Source organism: Eleutherodactylus coqui, chromosome 10 (assembly GCF_035609145.1).
Source record: "Eleutherodactylus coqui strain aEleCoq1 chromosome 10, aEleCoq1.hap1, whole genome shotgun sequence".
NCBI lineage: Eukaryota > Metazoa > Chordata > Amphibia > Anura > Eleutherodactylidae > Eleutherodactylus > Eleutherodactylus coqui.
In genome coordinates, this window is record NC_089846.1 from 20,879,050 (window position 1) to 20,897,096 (window position 18,047).

Here is an 18,047-nt window from a genome sequence, read left to right on the forward strand (position 1 = left end):
TTGCAGATATGATCTCATCGGAAGGCTTTCTGCCAGTCAGTCCAACTTCCATGGGCGTAACTAGTCCTTTTCAAACAGCGAATGCCGCCAATCTTCCACCTGAGACAGCGGGCTGCAGAATGCCTCCGTTTTGGACCTGTAGGAGCTGTAAACCTAAGAAATTTCAATGGAGGCTTTGTGGGTGCCTTGGTTCTGTAGAAAGGACAATGGGTGTGTACAGGTAAGCGAATGCAGTAGCTTCTCTTAATACTTTCTGATGCTGCTGAACTGATTTATGCTTTGCATAGAAGAAAAATGAAAAGATTTACTACTAAAAACACTTTATACGGCTCTAGGAACGCTTAAGGAGTTGGGCCAGGAATTACGACTTCTCTCAGAATGCAGTGTCCCACTGCCGGCACCCCCAACCAACAGTTGATTTTGTCAGGGAAAGCCGTGGCCAGCAAAATATCTTCCTTGTAGCGGCCGTTAGTATTACAGGATGGCCAATCACGTGCATAGCTGTCACTTAATCACAAGGTCGGCACTCGGTCTGCCTAGATGGGGTCACTCTTACAGGAGTGGCTCTTCGGTCTGGCCACAGAGGGGTCCCAAGTAGGTGACCACAATATGCACTCATGCCGGCAGAAGTGTTGTATTACTGCACGGGGAATGTGGTTTTGCATGAAAAAATAAAGAGTATGAGTCTCAAGAAAGGCGGTGAAAAAACGAATTTTTTAAAATTTTATTTTATTTTTTAAAAGTCATGCTGCAATTAAAAAAAAATACATTTGGTATCACCGTAATCGTAGTAATCCACAGACTAAAGATAACATGTCATTTTTTCCTCCATCGTGAACGTCGTAAATACAAGTGCCCTCCGCTCGGAAACTTTAAAAGTTTTTACAGCACATGAAATGGTACCATTGAAAAATGCAACTAGTCTTGCGAAAAACAAGGCTTCATGTAGATATGTAAGCGGAAAAATAAGAGTTATGATTACTCAAAAGAGGGGAGGGAAAAAAGAAAATGAGGAAACAAGACTGCAGGAAAGGGTTAAATAACGGGTAAGTAATAAGAGATGAGCAAACCTACTCGGCCATGCCCCTTTTTCGCCCTAGCACCGCGATTTTCGAGTACTTCCGTACTCGAGCGAAAAGATGTGGGGGGTTGCAGCGGGGAGTGGGGGGGAGAGAGAGAGGGCTCCCCCCTGTTCCCCGCTGCTACCCCCCCGCTCCACCACGCCGCCCCCCAAATCTTTTCACCCGAGTACGGAAGTACTCGAAAATCGCGGTGCTCGATCGAGTAATTACTCGAAACGAGTAGGTTCGCTTATCTCTAGTAAGTAATTTAAATTCTCCCCTACTTTTACCTAATGCTGCTATGGCTAAATCAATACTGGGATCAAAAGTACTTTTTTTTTACACTAATAGACAAGAATAACCTTTGCAGAGTAGACGCTAAAACGTAATACTTTATGATTGATATCTAAAAACTAGATTAGCCATTTAGCGTCTACTCTGCGAAGGGCTTCTGATACGTTAGATTGCTTCTGCCCCTGTGATAAATAGACAACAATTAGGCCCTTTTCACACTGGTGATAGCGATATAGCAGCTGTGTTCCCGTGATTTTGTAGCGTCAGTGATGCGTTTTTCTTGTGAAAAATCGTGCTTCGCTGCTACCAGCAATAAACTCGTACGATTTTATCGCGAGAAGGGTAAGCCCTAGCTGCATTCCCTGAAAAAAGGGGTTTCTTACCTAAAAGTCTCGGTCCAAGTCCTCCCATTGCTCTATGGAGCTCCGCCGGGCGTTCTGCAGTCCTCGTTCACCCATAGAAGATCTTCTCCTGGTAGTGGGATTGAAAAACCCCACCTCCAGGAAGTGATGGCACTGATTGGCTGAGTAGCACTCGATTAAACCAATCAATGCAGCCCTCAATGAACCAATGCAAGGGCTGTGATTGATTTATCCAGCTCTTCATTGATTGGCTGAGCAGAGTTTGAAGAACCAATCACGTTGTGGAGGCGAGATTTATGAATTGCCCAATCAATGCCACGGCTCAGTCAATTCATAAACCTACTTTCACAACACGATTTGGTTCCTCAAACTCTGCTCAGCCAATCGCAGCCCTTGCATTGGTTCATTGAGCACTGCATTGATTGGTTCATCCAGCGCTACACAACCAATCAGAGCCATTGCTTCCTGGAGGCAGGATTTTTAAAGTGTGCAAAGGAGGACTTCAGGACGCCCGGTGAAGCTCGGGAGAGCAGCAGGAGGACCTGGACTGAACTTGCTATAGGTAAGTATTCCCTTTTTTTCAGGGAATGCAGCTAGGGCTTATTTTAGGGATAGGGACATGTACTGCATTGCACAAAAATTGCTAGTCACATTGCGAGAAAATCGTGCAATTTTGTTGCTCGTGTGAAAGCAGCCTAAAACTTTACACAATGCATCACAACAGCAGGATAGAAAACAATGTACATTTTTGTGCTATGAGGCTACTGGTTATATTTAAACAGCAACTCAGATTCCAGTCCGTCTTCTAAGGGATTAACGCTTTGCTGCTCGTAATACAATCAATTTGTAATGCCATCTGGGCACTGCCCCTTTTAACTGTTTGCCAATATGGATTCAACTGCACTATAGTGTTGGATGCCAAAATCAGACTGCACCCCGATACAAAATCAGTCATTGAGTCCCCCATCTACCATGTAGAAAACCACTGCAACTCCCCCCCCCCAAAAAAAAAGGACGATGAATGTTACTGTATCGGTACGCAGATTTGTCATTCGGGAGTCTGGGAAACTTTGGTGACCAAACCCGTGGGAGCTGTTTTTACCCAACTTTCCCGATAGCAAATTAAATAAAAAGGTCTGAACAGAATTTTTTTAATTACCAACTTGACAGAAGTCTAATTTACAGTTTTTCTTAGGGGAAAATTCATGGCTGACATACGAAACTGCCTGCTGGGGTCCTGGACCCCCCCACTAAAGGAGTGCGAGCCTGCGGTGAGTTGTTGGACTCCTTCAGCTCTCAGTGGCCACGTATGGAAAACCGCTGCGGTCAAAACATCTTGGCTGCCGATACCCATTTGTTGTTTCCACATCTGATTGTAGAAATGAGCACGTTGTACTTCTATATACTCTAAGATGAGTCCCTGCGCACATATTCACTCGCTGTACCTTGTCTAGAACACTTGGCATCCATGTGGGTTGTACCGAGAGGTTTTATAAGACCCAGTCTAAATGGAGCCCAGCAGAACGAGTGCTGTGAGTGCCCACGCTTCAGGAGGCGAAGCGCGGCTCCTCTTTCACAAGTCAGCAAAATCAGATCTGTGGGCTTTGTGATTTTAATGTTGGATTCATTACAGGCTGGGAGCCCGCGCTCCCTACTGCAGCTGTGTGTCATCGGTGAGGGCTGCGAAATTACACTTCTAACCACAGCGGTTTTCTCAAAATTCTGTAGGATTTAAAAGTAGTCTCTTTATTGTATCCTCAGAGAATCGGAAAAAGAAAGTTAACTCATTTTTTTTCCTGCTGAGCTTCAAATAAAACTTAAAAATTAGACATCTTGTTGAAAACACAAAAATAAATTCTTGTTAAAGGGTCATCGAAGGAGAGAAAACTCACTATGGTAGAACCTGAAGGCCACGTTCTTGCAAGATTTGGTTCTGATAGAAAACTTAATAATGCTCTGTTGTGCTTCTTGGCGTGTTCTCTGGTCATGTTTAAAAGTTTTGTCGGATAGTTGCTAGTACTTGACTGTATGTGGTATAGTCAGCCATTAAAGGAACAATTGTAAAGAATGTGTGAATGATCGTTGGTCCCTCGCCCAGTGCCGTTGGTCCCTCGCCCAGTGCCGTTGGTCCCTCGCCCAGTGCCGTTGGTCCGTCGCCCAGTGCCGTTGGTCCCTCGCCCAGTGCCGGTTGGTCCCTCGCCCAGTGCCGGTTGGTCCCTCGCCCAGTGCCGGTTGGTCCCTCGCCCAGTGCCGGTTGGTCCCTCGCCCAGTGCCGGTTGGTCCCTCGCCCAGTGCCGGTTGGTCCCTCGCCCAGTGCCGTTGGTCCCTCGCCCAGTGCCGTTGGTCCTTCGCCCAGTGCCGTTGGTCCTTCGCCCAGTGCCGGTTGGTCCTTCGCCCAGTGCCGGTTGGTCCTTCGCCCAGTGCCGGTTGGTCCTTCGCCCAGTGCCGGTTGGTCCTTCGCCCAGTGCCGTTGGTCCTTCGCCCAGTGCCGTTGGTCCTTCGCCCAGTGCCGGTTGGTCCTTCGCCCAGTGCCGTTGGTCCGTCGCCCAGTGCCGGTTGGTCCGTCGCCCAGTGCCGGTTGGTCCGTCGCCCAGTGCCGGTTGGTCCGTCGCCCAGTGCCATTCATCATATATGACCATTTTGAATTACTGTTACAGCCAATGCAGACTAAAATGTCCATGGTTGTGTCATCGTATCGATCATTCACCAGACAATTACTTGTTCAACGGTTGTTCAACCACCAACCTAGTTCTATCCAATGTGTATGGCCACGTTAAGAGCTTATTTGCTATACTCAGCAGGGTAGCTCAGGAAAAGGTGTTCAATTCCACTTTAGCACCACCACAGGTGAAATGAAGTATTACATGGTGCCTATTGAAATCAATGAGTTGTTTGTGTAATACATGGGTCCTCCAGAGAGAAACACTCTTGGTTGCCCCTCTTTAGCTAATGGATGATCATTATGAATGAAGAGCGCCCCCGATGTGTGTTTTGAAAAATATTTTTTTTCTAAACGAGACAACCCCTTCAAGGATGGATAAAAGAAAACCTGGATTTATAAAACTGGCACAGCATTATTACGGCACTAGATTTCTGTAGGTGAGACACTGTCCGAAAAGAATAATGTGATCATAGGGGAGACTTGAGACTTATTCACATCAGGCTTTTCGACTCTCCGTTCCATTTTTGGAGCAGAGAGTTTTTTTTCCCCTTTTTGATTTTTTTTTTTTTTTTTTAACCCAGAAAGCTTTGTTTGCTTCTGTTCCATTAGGTTTTCTTTTTCTATATGGAATAAATTGCGCTGCAGACCGCGCTATTGGTTTAGTTAAAAAACAGAAGCCCAATCGAACAAAAGTAAACAAAAGCTTTCCGCTTCTGTATTTAACCAAAAATACAGATTTTAAGTCAATTCGGAAAAAAAACGAAATTTTTAATTGTGTTTAATTTTTCCTCTGAAAACGGAGCACAGAGATGGAAATCCTGAACGCAGGCTGAATGCGGGTGTGACTGACCCTTATTTGTCTAATATCTACCGTAGCTTTACAGGTTTATAGCAAATTCAGCTTTCCAGAAGTCTTAATGATTAACAATCTGCAAAGCTTTCTTACTACTGAGGAACTAGGAAGCCGTAAACCTGGCTTATAGAGGTAGCGGCACGTCTTACATGTCTCCCCTATCCACACGCTAGGGATAAGTGTCTAATCAGTCCAAGTGCTGGGACACCAAGAAACAGCGCTCAACAAGGGCAGGAGTTCTTGTACCATTTAGTCCTAGTGATCATGCAGGTACCGGGGCTGTAACTGTATAATTGGACGTAGCGGAGACAGAAAACATCCGCTCTCCTGTATCGTCATAAATGATCACTATGGTGGGGTGCAGACCTCCTTTCTGTTGCACAACCGTGACCAGTTGGTGTCCATGCTTGTATCCGCAGAGACTCCATTGACACAGTCCATTGAAAGTCCTTAGGATTATTAGATAATATTGCCCGTTGGCAGGGCTAATTAATGCACCAGCTAATTGGTCCCTGAACAAGGATTTAAAGCGACCATCCGTTCCTGGAGAAACAAAGATGGCCGAACCGCTTCTCCGACTACATGACGCATCAGTAGTAGAGATGAGCGAGCGTACTCGTTAAGGCTAATTACTCGAGCGAGTATCGCTATTTTCGAGTACATGCCTGCTTGCCAGAAAAGATGCGAGGGGCGGCGGGGAGGAGATCTCTCTCCTCCCCGCCGCTCACTCCCGCAACTCACTGCTCACCCCCGCCGGCCCCCAAATCTTTTCGGACGAGCAGGCATGTACTCGAAAATGGCGATACTCACTTGAGTAATTTGCCTTAACGAGTACGCTCGCTCATCTCTAATCAGTAGTCTAAAGGCCCATTTAGACCCAACGATTCTCGTCAAAATTCGCTCTAAGCCGTCTTTTGAGCGAGAATCGTTGGGTCTAAATGCACGGACATTGTGCAGTTTTTGTGCACAAGTCGTTCCTCGCTCAATTTTAGTTTTTTTGAATTGAGCAATGATCTCTTATCAGCGGTGCAGGCTGTTATAGTTGGCAGCACTGATAAGATTCTTTCAGCTTGTGTCCTGCTGGTAGTTCACAGCGGGACGTGAACTGTAATCGCGGAGAACAATACAGCTGTTTGCTAATGCAGGACAGCTGTATTGTTCGCCAAGCGATTGCAGTGGTGTCCCGCTCTGCATGCATAGCTCTTAAGTAGCCACTTAGTTACTATAGACAATGCAAAGATGATCGTTCAAAACTGTCACTCAAACTGTCGTTTTGAGCAACTTTTGAGCGATCATCTGTCAGTGTAAATGGGCTCTAAGACACTGCACGATAATCTGACTGGCCAGTGCTGCTCACATAGGCAGCACTGGCCAATCAAAGCACATGTAGTGCCTTAGACTACTGCTGCGTATAATGCACAGTGTGCATCAGGTAGTTGGAGAAGCGTCCCGGCTATCTTTGTTTTTTCAGGAACGGATGGACGCTTTAAGCATTCATTATATGTAAATAAGTTACTGCCTTGGCAATGTCTCTCTTAGTCAATGAAGCCAAGAGGCAAACTGAATTGCATTTCCAGTAGCCCCAAAGATTTGGTGCAACATTTAGCAGGTTAAAGGGTTTGTCCAAGACTTCAGGGATTTTTTTTTTTACTATTGATGACTTCTCCTCAGAATAGGTCATTAATAGATGAAGGTGGTGGTCCGCCGCTCGGGATCACCACCATTCAGCTGATTCCTGGCACTGCTATCAATACGGACGGCACGGGAAGCAGATTGCGCTGTCCGTATTGCACTGGCGTGGTTTGGTAGTGCAGTCACAGTTCCTATTAAATTAATGTGAGCTGTGCCTGCACTACCAAACCGGGCCACTGCAGTATGAACAGCATTATCAGCTTCCTGTATTGAAGGCACTGCTGGGAATCAGCTGATCGGCAGGAATCTCAAGCAATGGCCGCTGATGATTAACTTCTGATGACCTTTCCTCTGGACAGGTCATTAATAGAAACAATCACTAAAGACTCAGACAACCCCTTTTAGAAGCTTACAGGACCTGTCCTGGTGCTAGACTCTCAATAAGTGAAAAATTAGTGCTGTGATGAGACCGAAAACAAGATCTGATTGATTGCTTTGAGGGGTTCCACTTTTTGTCTTCATTTGTTTCTATACTTAAAGGGGCTGCACCAGAATTACATGTTATTCCCTATCCTATTGGTGGGGGTCTCAGTGGTGAGACCCCCACCGCTCCCAAGAATGGGGGTCCTGTTTCCCCTGTTCTCCTCAGTGCTGGAGGAGAATTAATGGAGTGGTGGTTGTGTAAGTGCACTTCCGCTCCATTCACTTTCAATGGTAATGTAGAGATACCAGAGCAGCAAGCGCTTGGATATTTCTGTCGGCTCAAATAATGTGAATGGAGCACTGACCTGTGGGTACTGGTGCATTATGTCTCCACCGGAAGTATGGGTGGATACGTGGGTTAGCCAGGTTAAGATAGAGGGGGGACATCCAGATGACGCCTACAGGTGGTGATTGGCTGATGCAGCCTGTCACTTTACCCGCTGGTCTCCCATCCCTGCTCCTGGCAGTGTCCTATCTCCACTGCCATCTCCCCTTTGCTGCAGTGAGTGTATTGGGTTCCATCTTCCCTGGCTGGGATCCCACTCGTGTGTCTTGCCTCCCATCTCCCCTGCTAATCCCGCTGGTGTGAGTGTGCCATCTGCCCTTCGGACCCACTTCCCACCTCGCTGTCAGTATCCCCACGAGCCCTTGCATCTGCAGCTGTGAGGCATCTGTGGCGGCTGCGCTGTTAGCCCCGCTCTGACTCTCCCCAACACCAGCATCCCAGCTTGGATTTCAGTCTCATTCTCCCCGCCGGCCTCCCATCTGCGCTCCCTAGACTGCTGTCCCCAGCACCCTCCCATCTATGTTCCCCCTGTGCTCTGCTGTGTCTCTGCTCACATCTCCCCGCCAGCGAGTCTCCCCGCCAGCCTCCGCAGAGTGCTTCCGGCTCCGCTATCACTGTGACCCCCGGCAGCTTGCTATTGATAGATAGATGGATGGCTCGATCCGCGCGGCGGACGGACAGTCCCGGGGGCCTCCTATATCTGCTCCTGACACACTATGCTCCCGCTCCGCTGTCACTTTTTTCTCTGCCAATCTGTAGCTAGGGACGTGTCTGGGGCATTACCTCCAGCTAACCTCTGTCAACCGCTAGCTTCCGGTGTAGACATAATGCACCAGTACCCCAACCGTGCATGCTCAGCCAGCACTCCTGTTGTAACATCACTGTGAGCGGTGGGAGAAGCATGCAAGCAGTGACAAAAGGGGATAGGAGACCCCCATCCTCAGTGTAGGCCGGTGAGACCCCCCACCAATCAGCAAGTTATCCCTTTGCCACTACAGGTCACATAAGGCCGTTGTACTTGAAATGATAGAGCTGATTTATAAAACGACTCGATTGCAATTATCTCTGTTCCATGCAGACTATCTGGGATACTACAGCCTGCAAGAAGCGGCCTGGCTTACACGTTTGCATTAACAAAAGCCAAATTTACATTTTGCAGTCATAATATTTCCATAACCCTTAATAACGGCGTTAAAAGCTGGTGTTTGTGCTCTCGTGAATAAACACTGTGCCGTTACATTTAGCCATACATGCAAACAGTGGGTCTGCGAGCCAGCGAAGCATATGGCGAGGCTCTCATCAGCTACCGCCCACGTATACCCACATGTCTTGATCTTCTCCTGGCTGCCAGACAGATCCGAGCGTTACTGAAGCGTGGAGGCAAACCATTTAATCCACTGTGTTGTGTTAGTAATTCATACCTGAAACCAACATCTCAAAGAAGCCTTGTGAAACAAGTGTGTGAATGTGTAATGTGGAGCAGATGGGAATGTGCATACACACTGCAGTACCTTCTTGTGTCGTCGTTGCGGCGTTATTCATATTATTTTCGCACAGATAGTCCTATTGAATAGGGGTTGTACAGTAACAAGACAACCCCTTTTAAGTATGTAAAGTCTCTTACTCCAAAAACTCAGTGTTGTTTCATGCAGTCCTGTCAGAGCATTTTATCCAGAACCTGGAAACCTAAACTTGACATCTAATGGGACTTCCTTAACCCTTTGCAATCCAATTTTGGATTCAGGGTTTCCTAGGGGGCTCTCTCTTTCTGCCATTATACAACGGCACCATCTACTGGCTAGAGCCAGTACTGCTGTATTGGACATGCTAGAGAGGCCCCCAACAACAGAGCGGCTAGTAATATACAGTAAGAATACCCTGCTGGACGTCTGCCGACATCGAAGCTGTACAGCCTTCAATCAGAATATCTTTAGACGTCAGACAGTGGATTGGAAAGGCTTAAAGGGCCACTCCGGCAAAAACACATTTTTCCATCCCTGCTCCCTCACCTAATTGCCTGTCACACTCTGGAGGTATCCTATGTATATTCCAGTCACTTCCATGCAGTGCAGCCCCCTGTCTGATACTTATCAGCTAACATCTTGAGGCTGAGATTTTTTACTTTTCAGTTTCACATCTATCCCATGATGAATCGGCACAGCATTATCTGAGGCTTTACAATTTTTGCCTGCTGGGAGGACAGTTTAATTTTATCATTACCTTCTATATTCACTTTAATAAACTACAGACCATAAGTAACAGTGAGGAGAATGAGCTGTGATCTCCTCTATTATACCTGTGTGATTATCATCAGTAATTGTGACAGGAGTGTCTGTGTCCTCTTCTAGGCAGTTTCTGTGGTAGGGCCAATGTAATGGCATCTCACAAACTGAGAAATTGATTAGTTTCAGACATCATAACCCCAAGCAGATCTGAGTTTGTTGGAAGTGAGATCTGATTGGGAAAAGAACCTGGAGATTCAGACAGAAGGAAATAACTAACCAGGGTAACACTAGCCGACTTATATACACTGGGGAGTATATACATAGTGGCCCTTTAAATAACAAGCCTGCCTGAGCACATCAGCATGTGTCCTGGGTGGCACTCTGGTCTACAATCACATCATTGTAAGGCCTCATACACACAGGAGTATTCAATTTTGGTCTGTGAAAAGCACACTGTTTTCACTGAGTGTGCGTGTTACATGCATATTTGGTGCGTGTTACATGCATATTTGATGCATGTGCATGTTTTTTGGGAATGAGACCTTAGGCCGACTGCACACGGACGTGACGGGCCGCGGCGGAGCCCGTCACGGCGCCCCCCAGAGACCCCCAAACTTACCTGCGGATCCGGCGTCCTTGTTCCCGCATGACGCTTCAGCGTGACGCGCAGCAGCGTCATGTGACACGCCGGCCACGTCACATGACACACCCACCGCGTCACATGACGCAGCCGGCCGTAGGCGGAGGTAGGCGGGGAAGCAGCTTCACGCTATCTTCCGCTGTGCTACAGCGGAAGATAGCGTGACTGACGACTTCCATTGACTGCAATGGAAGCCGTCCGTGCGTACATCCGCGGCAAATAGAGCATGCCGCGGGTGAGGACGGGTGAATTCACGGTGCGGAATTCCGCACCGTGAGCATTGAGCTATTAGGTTCAATAGAACCTAATAGCTGCGGGCAACACGGCGGATTTCCGCCGCGAATTACGCGGCGAAAATCTGTCCGTGGGAAGGAGCCCTTAGTTGGTATTAGTGCCCTCCCATTGTCACGATGCCGCAGCATTGCCCTGTGTGCCGCGCCTTCACCCCCTATGCTTGCAACTTTGCGCTTGAGATGCAACTTGTTTCTCCTTTCTTGCTGCCGTCAGTCAATCAGTGTGAATCATTCCCATCGAGTTGTTTGTGTATGTGTAAAGAGAGACAAGCATACATTTCATGTTGAGAAGGAAGGTTTATGTGGGGCGCTTGCCTAGATGCTTCCTATTCCAAAGACTGCAAAGATAACGGGAGCTGACAGCTTAGAACAGAAGTGCTTGAAAGCTCACTTAAAGGGGCTGTACCAAAATCGACTTATCACCCATCCATAGGATAGGTGATAGAAGTCTCATCGGTGGGGCTCTCACCACTGAGTCCCCCACTGATCTCTAGAATGGAGGTCCTGTGGCGTCCCCTTTACTGTGGGCTCACCGCAGTCCCCACAGTGAGGACATTAAATGGAGTGGTAGTCATGCACTTGCGGTGCCGCTCCATTCATTTCAGTTGAGCTCATGAAAGTAAAAGCACTCGGCAGTCCCATTTAGTGGAGCGGAACTACACATGCGGCGGCAGCTCCATTCCCACTGCAGTGGCCAGGCTTGGTATTGCAGACCAAATTGCCATTGAAGTGAATGGAAACCCACTGATCAGACTTTTATCACTTATCTTCTGAATAGGTGATAAGTCAGTTCTAGTAAACACTTTTCAGGCTTTGTTCATATCTGCATTTGGGGTTTCAGTTTTCCTGTACCATTATGGGAGAAGGAAAACAGAATCCCTGCCGGGAATGGATCTCTCCAGTAACAGGACTGAATGGTGCCATAATGGGGTCCATCTGGCGTCCGTTGGCATTTTCATGGTAAAAATGGCACTATTTCTTCTGAGATTGATTTGCGCTAGAGGCTTTGAACAGAAGCCCAACCCAGAAGTGAATATAGTCTTAAAGAGGTCTCAAGAAGACAACCCCTTATTATCTGAAAGCTAGTGCAGCAATCAGCTGATCACCGTGGGCCCACCTTCTCCAGTCCTTGGCGATCAGCTGTTATTTCCCTGCAGCCGCCTCTGAAGAATAAATGTAGCATTGCCTTTAACAACCTCACTTGCAGTCCCTGCGCTACCTGCAGACTCTTGCAGTCAGGGTTTGCAGTGTTCTGGTTGCACCTCCAGCCATTATCCATACAGCCTGTGGCGCAGCAAGAATTCTCCTATTTTTTATATCAGAAGTTTCAGCCAGTCAGGAACTGTCTTCGAGGCATGTTCAGTCCTACTATGCCGAAATGTGGTACAATGTCTCGTGGATGCAGTATTTCGGCACGATTTTGGCGCATCTCCTAGTCCATTGTCATAGCAATCCTTTAGCCCTTGTGGAGATGTAAGAAAATAGTACTACAGAACTAAACATTTACTACTGAGGACTTTAGGAAATATATGTGAGCATTCACTGCCTCCCTTTGAGAACTGTAATTTGTTGTCATCCAGGTATGTCAGTGGTACCGTAGAAGGGTTGTCCAGTTGTAAACTGTTGATGGCCTACATGCTGCATAGGGCTTTGATAGTAGATCAAAAGAGGTCTGTTGCTTGGGATCCCTGACTAATTTGCTCATGTTCTAAAGTGAAGGGAAACTTTGTCTGTAATACCAAGCTTGGCCACTGAAGTGGGAACGGAGCTGTCTGCTTTTTGCAGAAATCAGTTCAGTGCATGAACACACCGGCCCAACAAACAGCTGATTGTCAGGGGTCGCAGGCGGAAGACCCCCGCCAACTACTATCGATGGCCTATGCTAAGACTAGGTCATCAATTTACAACCGGACAACTCCTTTAAATATAAGCGATTGCTGAAGATGTTTTTTTTCTAGCGAGGATGATTTATTAGTGAACTTCTATTTGCTCTTTCATGTAGACGTTTTCCACCTACTGATTGAGGAGCTTGTGTTACTGGAGGATCCTATGGCAGGGATGAGCTTGTAATCGAATTCTCTGGAGGAAGCTGCTTGTTTAATGTCCAAGGCGCTGAGCAGACTCCTCTTACAAGCTGACTCTCTTAATTTGCCTGCACAGAGGAAGGAAGGAAGGAAGGAAGTCTTTGTTGCCATCCGATGGGTACGAGCTGCCAGTCTATTCCTCACGGATGAAATTTGCCTTTAGTGATATTAAATGACAGAAGGAAAACAAGTCTGTGTTTATATTGGCCTCCCGCTCATACGCTCCTTCAGCTTCCTCATCTTTCTGTTGTGTTCGGACCTGCAGATCTCACGTTTTTATTTTTGGGGTTTTCTTTTGTATTTTTTTTTTTTTAAATGAAGCAAATGAGTCCAGTCGTTTTTGATAATTTTCTGTTGGGAGTGTCGCAGTCGGCGGATCCTCTTCATATAACCGCCCTCATAACGTTGTGGTATTACAGAAGAGAGACAAGATAGTTTGTATCATCTCTATTATTGTTTCTGGATTTAAAAGCCTTTAATAAAAACGTTTAGAACATAAAAACAAAAATTAAAAAAAAATAATGCCCTGAAGGGGTTAAACACATCCAACTAGGAACACTTTTTTTTTTTTCTCCTTGGGTCCAAACTTCCGTTCTGGGTAATTTCATAGGAAGTTACTAGTGGTCTGATGTTTGTTTTTGCTGATGTGCAGCCATGGAATTTAAAGGGTTTCACCACCAAAGACATTTATTCTTTACCCACAGGATAGGGGAAAAATGTTTGAGGGCTGGGACCCCCAATGGACCCAAGAATGGTGACCCTCGAATTCCGCATATAAATCGAGCAGCGGTGACTCTTATGAGACAGGCACTAATAAAGTGGATGCTTGTCCCAAATTACTGCAGATATATATATATATAATACATTCCGTATTTTTCACTTTATAAGACGCACTTTTCTTCCCCCCCCCCCCCCCCCCCCCTCCCAGAGTGCCGAAATTCAAGCTGGCTGTTGCGAGCTTAACGCTCAACCATTTACCAGTTCTCTCTCCTCTGCACTGCCACCCCTTACGTACCGCTGATGGGTGGTGAGCGCAGGCAGGAACTGCTACTTCTCCCCCGCCTCCACCAATCAGCTTCTTCCCTTCCTCACCGCCGTACACGATTGCCGCTGTTACGGAGCTCCGGTGTTTCAGAGCTCTGCTGCGCCTTCTGCTCCGTCGCCCGGTACTATCCCCTGCGCTGTCCCTGGGTGCGTTCAAAATGTGGGTGTGTCTTATACAGCGTAAAATATGGTATATACATATGCATCCAATATGTCGCCGTCTTTAGCATGCCTGTCACTGCCATAAGGACAGCAAAGAAAAATGCTCACAATTTCCCTTTAAATAAGTAGCATTTTTGCTGCCTGCAGCCGCCAATAGGGGGAGTGTTTGAGCTCGTAGCATGTTCTTTATTCATTGAACTCAGTATTAAAAGTTTGCCATAAACATCTAAGCTCCCCCTAGTGGCATCTGAAAGATACCGTAATTCATAATTTAACCCCTTAAGGACTTGGCCTATTTTGGACCTAAGGACGCATTGACTTTTTGGAAGTTTCACGTCCCAATTTTCAAAAGCCTTACGTCTTTTTATTTTTCCATGGATGGAGCTCTCTGAGGACCTGTTTTGTGTGTGACAAGATTTAGTGTTTATTGGTTCCATTTTTGGGTACTTGTGACTTATTTGCTCACTTTTATTGCTTTAAATGAACAAAAATAGGTTTATTAGTATATTTTTTGGTTCCATTTTATTTTTTTTTGCCCTGTTTTTTTTTTAATAGCGTTTGCCGTGAGGGATAAACAGCGATACCAAACATGTATATTTTTTTGTATTCACTTTCTTTTTTTTAAACAAAGGGAAAAATGCGCAAGACAAGGGGGCGTTACTTATCTTTTTCAGTGTTACATTTTTTTATGCTCCTATACGGGACTTCTCACGATCGCTGAGATAATATTGGCAGTCCATCTGTACTGCGGTGTATTATCACATATCAAGTGATCGCAGGCCGTGGCAGACCCAGACGTCATTGACAGGTGTCCAGTTGCCATGGCTACTCATCGGGCCTACATGGAGGAGGGCTGGTGATGTCACAGAGGGTGCTCCTTTCCTCTGTGAACCTCGTATTTGGCATGATCAACATGGGTCGCGGCACGTAAGGGGTTAAAAGTCAATTAAGAAATGATTCCGCACAGAATCCGGACAGTAGATGATTTGTGCTACTAGATCAGAGGTTTGCACAGCTGCGGTGCGCGGAGACCGGATGCCTTTCCCTGTCCCTGATGTTCCTCTTATGTCATGCCTTTCTTTCACCTCGTGATGATTATGCTCATTTAATTACACCTATAATTAAATATAATGGCTTTTATAATGGGAAAGTAATTTCCTGCAGAAATGGGCATGATAGCTTAGGTTACATAAGGAAGCCGTGTCGCTTCTCCGCACTGAGCGGGCCGGGGGAACGGCTGCCGTTCTGCACTGCCTTTTGTTTCATTCTTATCCCTGGCTTGCATGTTTCTTATCAGTATCCACCTATAGAGCCTTATGGCTGTATCCCACGTGTCTTAGGGCTCACTCACACAGATGGATGTCGCCCACGTATGACCAGCCCATTGATTTCTATCGGGCCTGCAGCGTGACCTATTTTGGTGCGTAATACAATATAACCTATGGGGATTTAACATGCGCAGCAAATATGAATCTACGTGTGTATTTGTTGTTTACCACGTGTTCTACACACGTTAAAAATGCGCCCATAAACCACGGGGGACACGAGGCCGTGTGAGTGAGCCGCCCATAGGAATGAGTAGCATTTAACCCTTTAAAGACCAGAATATGTATGTCCTAAAGGGCCAAAAATGTTTTAGTCATTTTATGCATGTGATGGTTTTATGATCCTGTTCTTTTTTTAACTTGGCTGTCAAATTTATTTTTGCTGCGTTTTGTTTTATTTGTCACATATTGGGCTAGTTTTAATAACTCTTTTCTGATTTTATTTTTTCTATTGCTTGTGTGATTACGGCTAATGTGTACAAAAAGTTTAAGAAAAAATTATTTATTATTTTAATAGATTTACGCAAAAATAAAGTTTAGGAATGGGGTTGCCATTCTGTTTTAAACATTTCAATATATAATTTGTATAGTCCGAAATTACTGGGTACATATGGCAATTGTTCAGGTTGGGTGGGCAGTGGGTTGCTTCTTTTTATATACACACACACACTATATATATATATATATATATATAGCATCATACTCTATTTTTTTTTTTACTTTTTTTTTGTAACTTTTGTTTTAACATAAAAAAAAAAAAACAGTGTGAATGTCGCCCAGAGGTCTTTTGACTGTAGTCACTGGTGGAGCTGGTCTGTGGTCTGCTAAGACTCTGCAACTTTGACATGCTGTAGGTCACTAGCAATCATGATTGCCATGTAAAGTAGAGGAAACGGCACTGACTGCTGTTTACTGCATCTTCTACATATCGCTCATTGAGTGCTATGTATCCTGTCTTCTCCTCTGGGTCCTCGTCTGTCTCTTACAGCCGAACACCCAACCTGCTCCTGCTAGATTGCAGGACTTTAAGGTTGGCTGCACACGGCCGTGACAGGCTCCGCCACGGAATTCCGCGGCGGAGCCCGTCACGGCGCCCCCCAGGAGACCCCAAACTTACCTGCTGATCCGGCGTCCTCGCTCCCGCATGACGCTTCCCTGACCCACCGCCGCTGCGTCATGTGACATGCTAGCCACGTCACATGACGTGACACGCTAGCCACGTCACATGACACGCCCACCGCGTCACATGACGCGGCGCCCGCGTCATATGACGTGGCGGCGGTGGGCGGGGAAGCGGTTTCACGCTATCTTCCGCTGTGCTTCCGCTGACTGAAATGGAAGCCGTCTGCGCGTACACCCGCGGCAAATAGAGCATGCCGCGGGTGAGGACGGGTGAATTCACTGTGCGGAATTCCGCGGTGGAATTCCGCACCGTGAGCCCTGAGCTTATTAGGTTCAATAGAACCTAATAGCTGCAGGCAACGCAGCAGATTTCCGACGCGAATTACACGGCGGAAATCCGTCCGTGGGAAGGAGGCCTAAATCCCATGCCATATTTTTGCTATGGTGCAAGATTAAAGCCCAGGACTAAGCACCGTATATTTACAGTGCTTGGTCCTTGAGAGGTTAAGTAAAAGCAAAGAACATTTTATGGTTTCTAAAGCTAACATTTTTGTACATGCAGTGAATCTTTCATTCCTACATCCAGCAAACCTGAAAATCCAACGTTTGTTTCCATTTGGAATTTCACGAGATCACAGGCAGAGAACAGCGGAAATAAAATGACTTGGGCCGCATTCACACGGCGTTATATACTTGGTGTCGATTCTGCGCCATTTTAGCTTCTTATTGGCTTCAGTGGGATCCAACTGACAGGTCAATTCTTGACGCAGATTCTGCACAGATCTCTGTGTTGGGAAATCCACATATGGATTAGCTCCATTGAATGCAGCACTGGCTGGAGGGAAAGGATCAGCGGTGCTGGGGCAGAGCACGCTTATCAAGGAAGTACTGATTTAAAGGGGTTTATTGATGACATATCCTCATAAGTCATCAATAGTTAATTGGCTGTGGTTGGCCATTCTGAACCTGTCCAATCAGCTGATTAGGTGCTCACTGTCAGTGCAGCTACAAACGGGTTGGAGCAGAAGCTTGACCCCTGGTATTAACTATAGGGGATGCAGGGGATACAGTTGCACCCGGGCCCAGGAACCGTAGGGGACCTATAAAGTCTCTCTCCTCCATACAAGAAACCCAGTACTATGAATAAAGCATTGAAGTTGGAGGCCCTGTTACAGGTTTTGCATTGGGGTCCAGGAGCTTCAACTTACGTCTCTGCATTAGGGGTTAAGAGAAGTCGGGGGGGGGGCCCAAGATAAAGTTTTGCACCCGGGCCTGTTAGCCTTTAGCTACGCCCCTGCCTCTGACCCCTGTATAGTGGCCGGCACTTGTAACTGCAGTCTGGGGTCCCATTGATTTTAATAACAGCAGTGCCTGCAATTACCAGTGCTGGCCACTATACAGGGATCAGAGCAGTATCTTACGCTCTGTACTCCTGTGTGCAGTGTCTCTGATAGCAAGCGCCCGATCGGTTGATCAGCTGGGGTCCTGAGAGTTGGACCTTAGCTGATCAACTATTAAT

At 46.5% G+C, this 18,047-nt stretch overlaps 1 protein-coding gene across 2 annotated transcripts in view; it reads left to right on the forward strand.

The window, feature by feature from the left end:
• The window catches only part of GPSM1 (G protein signaling modulator 1), a 247,440-nt gene that overhangs the window by 30,599 nt on the left and 198,794 nt on the right, over positions 1–18,047 (forward strand). Inside the window, exon 1 of one of the 2 annotated variants that reach the window (XM_066580517.1) lies at positions 92–220. The exons of the other annotated variant lie outside the window; for it this stretch is intronic. Within the exon in view, the coding sequence (XP_066436614.1) occupies positions 120–220 (101 nt within the window). The 5' untranslated portion in view covers positions 92–119. Of the gene's footprint in view, positions 1–91; positions 221–18,047 lie in introns of those variants that run through there. 2 annotated transcript variants of the gene reach the window in all.